The following is a 12,615-nucleotide window of genomic DNA, read 5'->3' on the forward strand; positions in this document are numbered from 1 at the left end:
CGACGGGCTTTGAGGCAATGAGGGAGCCCATTTGCAGGCAGCAGCCCCCTGGGCTGGAGAGGCTCGCTGAGCTGTCCGGTGCATTGCCCTGCAGAATGTCCACTCGTGGGAATCTTCAGCAGGCGGCAGGCAGAGAAACAAGCTGCCTCTTGCAGGCCCCTTCCCAGGGTTCTCTGCCTGCCCTGGGCTTCCTGGCACTGCCTGCGTGTTGTATAGAGAGGCATCAGTCGGACTCTGAGAACAGGCAGTGGGAGTGGGTGGAATGCCTGCACTGACTTATTTATTTTTGTCAGGGGTCTTTATTTTTGTTTTACTTGTGCAAACAAGTCCATCTGCCCTGACCTGGATAGACCAGGTGAGCCAGATCTCGTCAGATCTCAGAAGCTAAGCAGGATCGGCCTTGGTCAGTAACTGGATGGGAGACCTCCAAGGAAGACCAGGGTTGCAGAGAGGCAGGCAACGGCAAACCCCTTCTGTTAATCTCTTGCCAGGGTCTCCATAAGTCAGCTGTGACTTGGCACTCTCCACCACGCGAGTCCATCTGTTGATCCTTTGTAAAAACAAAATTTCTTTTCACCTTTGCTGTGAGCCAAATTAGATGTAGCTTCAGAACAGTTGCTGGTGTTGTTTCCCTTAAATATAAACATAGCTGCATGGAGAATTGGACCAGATTGGGGACACAGTGTGGGAGGGCGGGCAAGATTCTTTCCCCTGTGGCTTTTTCCTGATGCAAAGGGCCTGGTTGGCAGAGCTGCTCTTTGCTCCGTTTGGAAACCAGTTTGAATGTTTCCCCTGAAGCAGTTCTAGGAGGGAACAGGTGAGGTTGGAAAAATGACACTGGTGGCTTAGCATCAGATCTATAATACAAATACACCCCCCCACACACACACACACAAGAGAGTCCCTTGCACATATGCTGTGCTCTAGTGCTTGTTCCACCTCCAGCTTCTTTCACCTTGGAGGCCAGCCAGCCAAATGACCAACTCACAAGGAGTCCAGTCGACCAGGTATTTGGATTAGCAGTGTCTAAATAAAAGTAAAACCAGCTGCCAGTAAAGCAAAAGCAACGCAAATGAATCGCAGCGGTAATTAATTCTGAGTTGTTGGGGCTAGAGATGGGCATGAACCAGGAAAATTCTGAACTGTGCGGTTCGTGGTTTGTTGCATTTCACAAACCACAAACTTTCACGAACTTGCCCTGGTTTACAAACTGGTTCGTTTGATTCGTGAAAACATCTCTTCCGGGTCAGCAGAACATCTGCAGAGAGCCCATCCCCCCTGTTGCCTAGGAAACTGATTGATCAGCACCAGGCTGTCTGCAGTGATGAACCGAAATATGAACCAAACGAACTAAGCTAAAATTCATCACAATTCATGAGAAATGAGCACCCATGAATTGTTGGTTTGTGAACCACAAACTTGCCCAGTTCGTGATGAACTTTGGTTCGTATTTCAGTTCGTGCCCACTTCTAGTCGGGGCTGGACAGGGGGTTGCTAGGGATAAATGGAGCATGGATTGGACTACTCTGATCTCCTTCGACAATTTCAGGCCAAAAAATTTGAACAATTTCCATTAATGCATTGCAAAAGATACCACAAGCTTTTTAAAAAATCATACACATGGTAATTAGGAGCTGAGATTAATTTGGAAAAAAGTATTTCTCAAGCAAATTGTTCTTGAGGACTGGGACTCCCCCCGCCCCCCAAGCACAAGAGCAGCCCCTGGAGAGGAGGAGGAAAGGTGGACAGAGAGCTGGGAGGGAAGCCCAGGGCTGAGTCCATTGCAAGTAGCACCCTCTGACAGGCTAGACTTGGAAGGGGAGGGGACATTAAACTCTCCGCTGGCCTGACGGTGGATTGTCACCTGAATACCGAGCTCTTTGCCGTATGACTGTGTAAGGGCCAACATGCCACTCTGTCTTGCTCAGGAAGAAGAGTCTTGGCACCCCATTTCCAGTTCAGCGAGCTCAAAGACGCTGGAACAGCTGCCAAGCCCTTTTAAAGCTTAGCAAATGAAACAGCCAGTGCTGGTGGTCTTTTTTTACTGAGGGTTTTGCTAGTTTGCATTGACAAGAGGACCGTTTCAGGCTGTGGATCTGAGAGATCTGCTCGCAGAGATGGCCCTGAGATTCCCTCAGCTTCTTGCTTGGGGTAACGGGGGAGGGGGGGGCTGGCTCCTGTAGAAGACCCTTGGCGGGCTGGGGTGTGTCCAGGGCAGGGAGAAGGTCACGTGACTGCCTGGCCCCTTCCTGCTTCTTGGCTAATTCCCCCCTCTTCTCTCCCCTCTAGCCCTCTTCAACCTAATTCCAGTGGGCCTTCGTGTGGTGGCCATTCAGGGCGTGAAGGCCGGCCTCTACGTGGCGATGAACGCCGAGGGCTACCTCTACAGCTCAGTAAGTCCCCGTTTTGTCTTTGGGGTCTTGTCTTGATTAACCACATTGGGTTGATGGATATTTCTACGCTAGGATGAAGATGGGTGCTATGTTCTTAATATATCAGTTTTAATATTCTGGGAATTCCTGCACTAAAGGTGGCCCACCTGACATCGGTGTGGGGGCATGTTTTCTTTGTGGGTGCTCCCATTTTAGGGAATTGCCTCCCCAAGGAGGTGAGGGAGGCACCTTCTTTGGAAACTTTTAGGAGGCACTGGGAAGCTGTTTCATTCCCTAGAGTTCTTAATGGAGTGTGGGATGCAGACATTTTATTAGGCATTGGGTGGAGGTTTGGGGTTTTATTGTTGTTTGATTTTTAATTATATATTGCAAACCCGCCTGTTGGCAAAAGGTAGGATATATGTGTTTTAATAAATAAAAGTCAGTTAACGGCACTGGTGGCAGCAGCCAGGTCATCTTTCCTGCGGAGCAGAGTGAAACCAGAATCACAGTTTGCCAATTATATGCTCGCAAGCCCGAGACTGGCTATCCCAGATCTCACATCATCCGCCACCTGATCCTTTGAAGTGGAGATGCCTGCAACTGAACTGGGACCTTCTGCATGCCGAAGAGGCGTGGTCCCACCGCACTAGAGCAGTAGTGCTGGATTGTTCCGGTGGTCCATCTAATCTGTCCTGTTTCCCATAGTGACCAGCCCGAAGCCCTAGAAGGCCTACCAGCAGGGCAGCGAAACCTGCTTCATTTAATTGCCCCCAGCACTGGTGTTCAGTGCTGCTGCCTCTGAACATGGAGGCTCCATTTAGCCATTGATGGGCCTGCTGTGCATGAATTTGTCTAGTCCCCTTTTAATGCCAAGTAAAGTTGTGGCCATCACTACATGTTGAGTCAGCATGTTCCACAAGGAAATTACTCATCAAGTGAAAAAGTATCCTGGTGCATTGTGCCTTATAGCAATTACTGCAGAGAGCGTGCCATTTTATTTTTTACTGCAGAAAAGAAAGCATCTTGGGGGCATGTGTTATAGACAACGTGTTCTGTGTTTGATGTCGTGTGTTGATTATGGCTTGTGCCCAGATAAAGTGCTAGAGGTCCGTCTGTGGTGCATTAGAATGAGCCTCTATCGGGGAGAGACAGCGCGTATATCGTTGTTGTTTCTGACTGGCTTCTTAAACAGAGCTCTTCATTTGCTGAAATGTGTTTGATGCCAGGTTCTGCACCTGGGTAACAAAAACATTTCAGGGTAGCAGTGTGTATGAACAAGACCTTTGGGTATGGGTGGATGGGAAGCTAATTATGAGCAGTGATGCGGCAGCAAAAAAGGCAAACACCATTTGGGGGTGTATCAACAAAGGCATAACATCCAAAACACAGAATGCCGTTGTCCCACTATATGCCACGTTGGTCAAGCCCCACCCTGGAGTATTGTGTGCAGTTCTGGAGGCCTCACTTCAAAAAGGATGTGGAAAAATTGGGACGGGTGCAGAGGAGAGCAACCAGGATGCTCAGGGGCCTGGAGACAAAGCCCTGTGAGGAAGGACCGAGGGACCTGGGAATGTTCAGTTTGGAGAAGAGGGGAGATACGATTGCTCTCTTTAAGTATTTAAAAGGCTGTCACTGGGGGAGGGAAGGGAGCTGTTCCTGTTGGCAGCAGAGGACAGGGTTCGAAACAAAGGGTTTAAACTACAGGAGGGAAAGTACTGGCTGGATGTTAACTTCTTCACCGTAAGAGTAATCCAGCAGTGGAATTGGCTGCCCAGGGGTGTGGTGGGTTCCCCTTCATTGACAGTCTTTTAAGAATAGATCCAGATGGGTAGCTGTGCTAGTCTGTCCGTAGCAGTAGAAAAGAGCAAGAATCCAGGAGCACCTATAGGACTAACAAAAATTATGGTAAGGTATGAGCTTTTTTCTCGGCAGCTCACTTCTTCAGATATAGCTAGAATGTGAGCCCATCTGTCCATATATCTTGGAAAGTGGAGCGATTGCAGAAGTAGAATGATAATAGCCAGCGAATGACAAGGGCATTCACCAGCCATTCAGCGAAGCTCAAGACAATGCATCCACCTGGACTGAATCGAGACCTGGACTTCCTGTGTCATCACCAGTGCTGTTTTCTCCACACCCACCACCCCTCTGCATACCCCACCCTATCCAATCACGCCTGCTGTTGTCATTCACTAGCTGTAATAATTTGGCTTCTGCAGTCACTCCTCTGTCCAAGATAGAAGGACAGATGGACTCACGTTCTAGCTGTATCTGAAGAAGTCTTTAAGGAGCGGCTGGACAAGTACTTGTTGCAGATACTTTAGGCTGTTCCTGCATTGGGTAGGGGGTTGGACTAGATGGTCTGCAAGGCCCCTTCCAACTCTGTGATTCTCTGCCACTTGATTGCAGCAACTTCTGCGAAGTTGTTGTGTGACCCTCCCACAATTGTGCTTGGGGCATGTATGCACTTGTGTTGCTGGGAGTCGAGGGATTCTGAGCGCACAAATTCAGTGGAAGTTGGGCCCAGAATGTGCGTGGAGAATGTGATTCTCACGTTTATTTATTTACATTCCTGCCTGCCACATGGAAGTCTCAAAGTGGCTTTCAGTGTTAAAAGGATGGGGCGTCGCTCCGAGGGCATCTTTTTGTTCTCCTAGCACAAAAACTCGGCTGAGAGCCAGTAGACACAGAAGGCCCAAGGAGGAGGTAAAATTCTGGACTGGAACACCCATCTGCAGGGTTTTTTTGGGGGGGGGACGCCATTGGTTCCCCTCCCCTTGCATGTAGTCCAGTAGCGTAGCAGACAGAATGCAGAGCAGACTCTGTTCCTGAAAGCTTTTTATTTATGTGCAGGAGGAGCATTTATAATGAGACCCCCAACTGTTGCACTCATAAGGAACACAGTGCAGAACTGGCCCACCTTTTGTGCCTAAGAGCAACTCTGAGTAGCTGAGAAAGGAGATGTAGGGTGGGGGGCCAGTGAGAGGCGGGAGCATTATTCACTTGCCCATTTCCCCACCTGACACCTTGAATGGCAGCTCTCTGCAGAGCTCGATTGTATCGTAAGGCTGCCTTGCCATTATATTTGTTCCGGTATTTATAGTGAACTCACATATATCCTGCTTGTACACGCATACTTTTTTTGTAAGTAAGAGCCAATATGCATTCCCTTTTCCAATAAAATCGTGAAGAAATGTGTGGTTTCAATAACGTTTTGCTGTACATGTGTTGACTGTAACATGAGAATTACTCAGAGCATGTAGAAAGAACAATCGAGTGCACATGGGTTGTGCGTGCATTCGCTGTAACTTGTGAACAGAGTTGTGTATGTAGCACAGACAATAGCAGGGCTGGATGTTAGCTGTCCACCCACAGGCCCACCCTCACTGCAGGCAGCTGGAATCGAGCCAGGTGGCAAATGCCATTTACTGCCACAGTGAAAAAGCAGATTGGGTCCAGTTGGGAGGGACCATTGGGCCAGATCTGGCTCCTGCAGGCTCCGTCTAGTTGTTCATTGAAATGAGGCTCTAATCTGGAGAACCAGGTTTGATTCCCCACCCTTTGCTTGTAGCCAGCTGGGTGACCTTGAGTCAGTCACAGCTCTCTCAGAGCTCTCTGAGCCCCACCCACCTCACAGGGTGTTTTGTTGTGGGGATAAAAATAGTATACTTTGTAAACTGCTCTGAGTGGGCATTAAGTTGTCCCGAAGGGTGGTATATAAATTGAATGTTGTTGTTGTTGGTTCGGCATTTTGATGAAGAGAACGGTGATTCTCGAAAGCTTATGCTACAATAAAGTTGGTTAGTCTTAAAGGTGCTACTGGACTCTTTTTGAGAAGGGGGGTCTCTGACTTCTGCCCGCAACTTCCACTCCTTACTTTTGTGTGGCTTTCAGAGGTGAGAATAGACCCTGCTGGGATTTGCAAATGCATCTGTTTTGCTAGCGTCGTCTTGGAGAAGATGGCTAAACTTATTTGTTGAGAAAGGATTGCCTGCAAAACATACCCGGCATACATTTCATTCACTCGTTCATCTAAAACCTGGATGCTCCCAGGTTTCAGGGGTGCACCCTGTATGGTAAGATGCCTCCATTCCAAGAGGGCCCCCAGCTTGCTTCTTGAACATTGTGGAGATGTTTGACCCCTCTTTCTTGAAGCAGTGTTCCCCCTCCCGAGTAAAAGATGAGTGAGAGTTTCATCTAAGAGGAGCAGCTCGTGACAGGGAAAGCTGACCGTGGCACCCCCCACCTACCTCCGTTCTTGCCGTATCCCCCCTCCCAATTGTCACTGCCGTGGCCTCCCAGCAGCCCATATTGCGTGCTCAGCGTGAAATAAAAGCATGGCTAACACAGAGAGAAATCAGACCACACATTCTGAAATTATGGGAAACACCCCTGGATGCTTCCAGATGGAATTTGTTATTGGATCTCCTTTCCCACTGATTTGCAGCCCCTCGCTGTTTAACTCTGGCTCTAAATTCCTTTTCAGCAGGCAACCCATAATTAAATTATTTAGTGGAAGCAGTTGGGGAAATGAAGAGTGCGATCTACATAGTATTAAACGTCTTCGCTCTCTTTTGAGGGCAGGGAGGGGGCGGATTCAGGATGCGCAGTGGGTTGACTGAAAGGCAGAAAACCCCGTTTTTGTGCTTTGCTGCTGCATTCCCTGATTTCAAAAAAAGGAAAGGAACGATTTCGCAGAGCCTTTTAAAATAATGCTGAAAAATAAAAATAAAACAGGCCGTGTCCTGTGAAGAGGACTGCGCTGTTCTAGCCCGTCTCCGGCGCTGCCTCTTTTCTTCCACTCCATCACTTTGCATAATAATAAACGGGCGTCTGGCACCAAGTTGTGTATTGCCACCAGTGGGCTTTCCCATCTCCCTGGCGAGTCAGAATGGTTTTTCATTGCTTCTCCAGGCTTCCTACCGATTCATTGTCCCTCGTTCAAGGTCACTGGCTGGAATCAGGCATCGGATGCCGTGTTTTAAAAGCTCTGGGGCTTGGGAGTGTGTGTGTATTTGGAAATTAATGGGAGGGGGCTTCTCGGGTTGCTGCTGCTTCTGTTTCCACCGCTGTCATTTTGTTGATCCACCTTTGTCGTTCTTACCACCACCACCACCCCTCCAAGGAAAAGTCTGCAAGTAAAGTTCTGCTCAGCGTTCTACTTCTGCATAAGGGTTGCTGAATGGACAGGCATGACGGGGCGTTTCCAGCACTGGCTCTGTGGTTTTGGAATTCACTCCCTGGGGAGGGCTTGAAGCAGATGCAATATAAAGTCTTAAATCAAGGTGGGTAGCTGTGTTAGTCTGTCTGTAACAGTGGAAAAGAGCAAGAGTCCAGTAGCGCCTAGAAGATTAACAAAATTTGTGGTAGGGTATGAGTTTTTGTGAGTCACAGCTCATTTCTTCAGATAACTGAATGCTAGTGTCATGTCTGTATCCCTACATCCAAGCCATTGTTCTGTGTTGAAACATTGCTAATGCTGTACCTTGATTTCATTTTGCAAATGCTCTAGCCAGCACTTTTGTTTCTCTAAGCCTGAGAACACAGCTGTGTTATCTCCTTTCTTTGAAGCTCACAGAAGTGACCTTGTACTGTCTGAAGTGTTACCATTTACTTTCATTCGATTCGATTCGATTCGATTCGATTCGATTCAATTCAATTCAATTCAATTTGATTCAATTCAATTCAATTCAATTCAATTCAATTCAATTCAAATACCTTTAATGGCATACAAAGATCTAAGACGGCAAACAAGTCACTATAAAATTACATAAAATATCAGAAGTCAATATATTTATACAAAACTTGTATGAATCTTAAGCACACCCACTAAAAACTCCGCAACCACTTTTGAAATCGCTGTATCATTATCCTTGAACAGAAAACGACAAAAGGATAGATTGTCCTGGTGTTCAATATACTTCCATGCATTCCCAGACCCTTTCCCGTGCAAACCTGTAGTCTAGCTGGGAGGGGGGAAATGAGTGGGTATTTAGAGTTGTACTTTCCTCAGGTCTTTATTCCTATCAAGGAAGTATGTACTACTGAGATGCCTTTTTGCCTCTGAGTAACTCTATGGAAATATATATGGAAAGATTGGATTTCTGAATAAGACCATTTAACCAAGAGCTTGGACTTCTTGTTGCAATGGTACAGAGACCCGTCTACCATATCCTGTCACCCATAGCCTGACAGCTAGTTAGTCTTTAAGGTGCTACTGGACTCAAATCTTACTCTTCTACTGCACACCAACACGGCTGTCCACCTGAAACAATCTACACTGAACCTTTTTACCACCGGAATATACAACAGTCTTTTGTGTGTCAGTGTTTGACTTTGGCAGTCTCCAGGTAACTGAATGCTCGAGAAGGGAACTCTAAAACATCTCCATGGTGACCCAGAATTGTTTTTGAATTGTTCCACTGCAGCCTGTCTACACCCCCTCTACTCAAACACCCTCCACATTTTTGCTCTGGTTCTCAAAAGTGTCCATCGACAGTCCTCAGAACCAGTGTTTGTAGATGCATGGTGTTCTTTATTTATCGGAGTCTACCTTTCTCACTGGGGCTCAAGACTGGATTCATCCGTAAGGCCTTGTGGTTAGGGACAACAGGCAGGCTAACTGAACTAGGATCATGCTACCTAGCTTGCTAATTTGCCCGACACCAAGTCAACACCAACATGAGGCCTGCCGTATCCATATGCTGCTGTTTACACTTTGCAAAAACAAGGGGCGTTTGAATATCCAAAGGATCCATCTCTGCCCTAGCAAAACAACCTCGTTCGGGCTTTGGAAGACCCTTCCTTCAAAAAATCTCAGAGCTCTGTGTGCAAGTTCTCCCCCACCCCACCCCTGTTTTTGTGAGAACAGGGACTGCTTCAAGGTCATTGGGTCATCCAGGGGGCTTCGTGGCAGAGGGGGGATTTGAGCCCCTGCCTCCTAGTCCTGCTCCAATACTGTAGCCATTATAGCAATCTGGCTGCACCATGGACCAGTCACAAAGTTGTTTGTGGCGATTTGGCAGATGCTGACCAAACCAAAGTCCGTCTTCCCCGATCCGGGCCTCTCAGCCTGGATGAGGCATGCTGGCCAATTGAGGTGTCGAGGTGTCATTGAGGGTCCCATCTGGGTTCTAGAATGAGGTCTCTAAGCACTGGTTGCCCCCCCCCCCATGATCTGGAACCCATTTCTAAAGATGGCACGTTCTAAGTCAGGTGCTAGTCAGTCTGGCCCTTGTATTGTCGAAGGCTTTCACGGCCGGAGAACGATGGTTGTTGTGGGTTTTCCGGGCTGTATTGCCGTGGTCTTGGCATTGTAGTTCCTGACGTTTCGCCAGCAGCTGTGGCTGGCATCTTCAGAGGTGTAGCACCAAAAGACAGAGATCTCTCAGTGTCACCTCTGTCTTTTGGTGCTACACCTCTGAAGATGCCAGCCACAGCTGCTGGCGAAACGTCAGGAACTACAATGCCAAGACCACGGCAATACAGCCTGGAAAACCCACAACAACCATCGTTCTCCAGCCGTGAAAGCCTTTGACAATACATTGCTGTTTATTCTGTTTTTGCCCCTCTTTCCCCTGGAAGAAAAATCCGTCCGGTTCCCAATTTAAGAGCTCTTATTTTTCCGTGATGCAGATGGGAAGAGAGGCAAATGGGATTCTTACAAGTTTCCTTCCCTTTCCGTCTCTTTATCTGGCAGTAAAGGAGTCTTCCTGAATGTTAATTGCTGCTGTGACTCTGTGTGTGGAGGACATAAAACTCCGCCAAGTGCCAGCCGTGGCATTTCGCAGTGCCGCTCAGAGTCTGGAGTATCTGCTGATAGGTATTTGAGAAATGGAATTACGTGCTGTAACTGTGGCATGGCTGTAAATACTCCACCGGTAACTGAACTTTAAGCAACAACAGTTGTATAATGGATCATGGGAAAGCCTGGGTGGACCCCCCACCCAGGCTCTTCTCTGAAATCACCCCAGAGAATCAGAGAAATGCTGGAAAGCAGGATGTCCTTGGACGGGGGTGCAGTGTGGGGGGTTTGCAAAAGGATAGTTTTGCTTGTGAAAAATGATCAGAGAGCAGCTTCTCTGGGTACTAGGGGTGGAGTGGGGAGCGTCTGCAGAGTGAATGCATTTAAAAGCATTCCTGAGTCAGGAGAACGGCAGCCGTTAATGCCAACCAGAGCATCGCTAGCTCAGACAAATGGTTTTTCTGTTTCTCCGGCTGGGCTTGCTGATTTGGAGATGTGCCCTCTCAGACCTTGGCCCTCTCTCACTTCTCCCCCTTCCAGAATTTTGGCAGTGCCTCCTGCTTGGAGGGGGTGGTGCTCTAGGGACATACCGAGGCTTCCCTCTCCAGCTCTGCCCCAGATATTTGTGCCGTCATGTTAAAAGCTTTCGGAGTATAGAAGTCACTCTCTTGATGAAAATGCAAAGGGACAGGAAGATGGTGGATTTTACTGCGTCTGCCCTGCTCACCTCCTGAGAAAGTGAGGCTTTTCCCTCTTGAGGCGTGGAAGGCTTTGGGCAGAATACATTATTGATAATGCGGTGTGGGCGCTGGTTCTGTGCGTGCATATGCCCACACCGCTGGCTCCAAACCCCACTGGGTAATTGCTGCAGTGGCGGCAAAACACAGCTGCACTCCGCTTCAAGCACCTGGAGGTGAGATTGTGTGCTAGGCTGTTATGTGCGAGAGCCTTGGCAAGGGCGGAACTGATCCAGGCACAGCCGGAAGTGGAGATGGGCTTAGGAGGGTGCAGGGCCTGCAGAAGAAGACAGGAGCAGCCCCGATTGTTTGGCATGCAGAAGCGGCGGCAGGGCAAAGGACAAGGCTGCTCAGTGGCGAGGGGATCTTTGCGGAGCTGGAGGGCTTGCGGCGCTCCCTGGGCTGCACCAGAGTTCGGGCACCTTTGGTGGGAGAGCTGAGTTTGGCTGATGGCCAAATGAGGTGGTGCTGGGAGTGTAGTGACCTGCTGCCGTTTTTTCAAGGGTAAATAGCTGCGGTGACTCCCTTGCCTTGCGTGGGTTTCCCGAACGCAGCTGGCCCCGCAGAGCTCCTCTTTGCTCCGTGAGAAAACACTCGGGCTGCATGTGGTCTTCATGTCGTCCGTTTCTCCTTCGTTGCATTTCCTCACTCACTTCACATTTTGCAAGCCTTTTATAAAAAGGGCACTTGAGGATTGCAGGGATCTTTCCACTTTCATTTGAAGGAAGTGAGAGAAAACGCTTCCGGGTAGGCATGCAGGGAGCCAGTTCCAGGCAAGACAGGCAGCAGGGCCCTTGCAGCGGGCAGGAGCCTGCGGGTGGCTGAGGGTGACGAGGCTGGAGGAGGGAAGGTCACAGGGCTGGCAGGAGGGGGTTTGGAGGTGAGAGTGGAGAGATGGGGGAGGCTGTGGAGGACGTGGAAGGTGTTGAGGAGGAGTTTACGCTGGATCTGGGAGTGGGCTGGGAGCCCATGAGGAGACTGAAGGGGGGGGGGCGTTCAGATGAACAGACTGAGAGCTACAAAGGGGTTTGAGAACAAAGTGCTGGAGAGGGATAGGGGGCAAAGGGAAGAGGGGGGGCTGGAGTCCAAATGGGAAGTGACCAGAATATGATCCAGAACATGTGCGTGGCGCGGGAACGGCCACATCTTTGCACTGTAGTAAAGGCAAGGGTGGCATGACTTGGCGGCAGACAAAAGCGAGAGAGGAGTCGGTCAAAGGCCAAGCCAGAACTTTGGGCCTGCTGGGTAGGGTTGGTGATGACGTTGTCATTGGCCAGGGCGGCCTTGGGAGAAAAGAGGAGCTGTGCAGGCTGGGAGCTGGGGAGTTTGAAAGGGTGGCAATGCATCCAACTTGGAACTAGCAGCCAAGCAACTGGAATCATAGAATCACAGTGTCGGAAGGGATCTTTAGGGTCATCTAGTCCAACCCCCTGCAAAAAGCAAGGCAGATTCCTGGAGGGCCCCAGTGGGAAGAGAGGACACGGAAGAAGAGAGGGAGCCCAGTGAAAATATGGAATGGTTGATTAGAAAGGTGGGAAGAGAACTAAAGGAAGCCCCCATCTTGGACCCTCGAAGGGGTCAGGGAAGAGAAAGGCAGCATAACAGCCTTGTGTTGGGAGGCACAGGGGACAGGGGTTGTGGGTGGTTTTGGAGAGGCCAGAAGCCAGGCTGGGTGTCATCACATTTGGGGGCAAAGGACAGAGAGGAATGGAGAAGGAGAACGGGTGGTGTGCTGGCAAGCAGTATGGAAGGGGCCAGC

At 49.2% G+C, this 12,615-nt stretch overlaps 1 protein-coding gene across 2 annotated transcripts in view; it reads left to right on the top strand.

The window, feature by feature from the left end:
- FGF12 (fibroblast growth factor 12) overlaps positions 1-12,615 on the top strand; it is a 127,043-nt gene that overhangs the window by 47,992 nt on the left and 66,436 nt on the right. For both annotated transcript variants that reach the window (XM_054983190.1, XM_054983191.1), the window contains exon 3: positions 2,290-2,393. In XM_054983190.1, the coding sequence (XP_054839165.1) occupies positions 2,290-2,393 (104 nt within the window). The remainder of the gene's footprint in view (positions 1-2,289; positions 2,394-12,615) is intronic.

The sequence above is a fragment of the Eublepharis macularius genome, chromosome 6 (assembly GCF_028583425.1).
Source record: "Eublepharis macularius isolate TG4126 chromosome 6, MPM_Emac_v1.0, whole genome shotgun sequence".
Taxonomy (NCBI): Eukaryota; Metazoa; Chordata; class Lepidosauria; order Squamata; family Eublepharidae; genus Eublepharis; species Eublepharis macularius.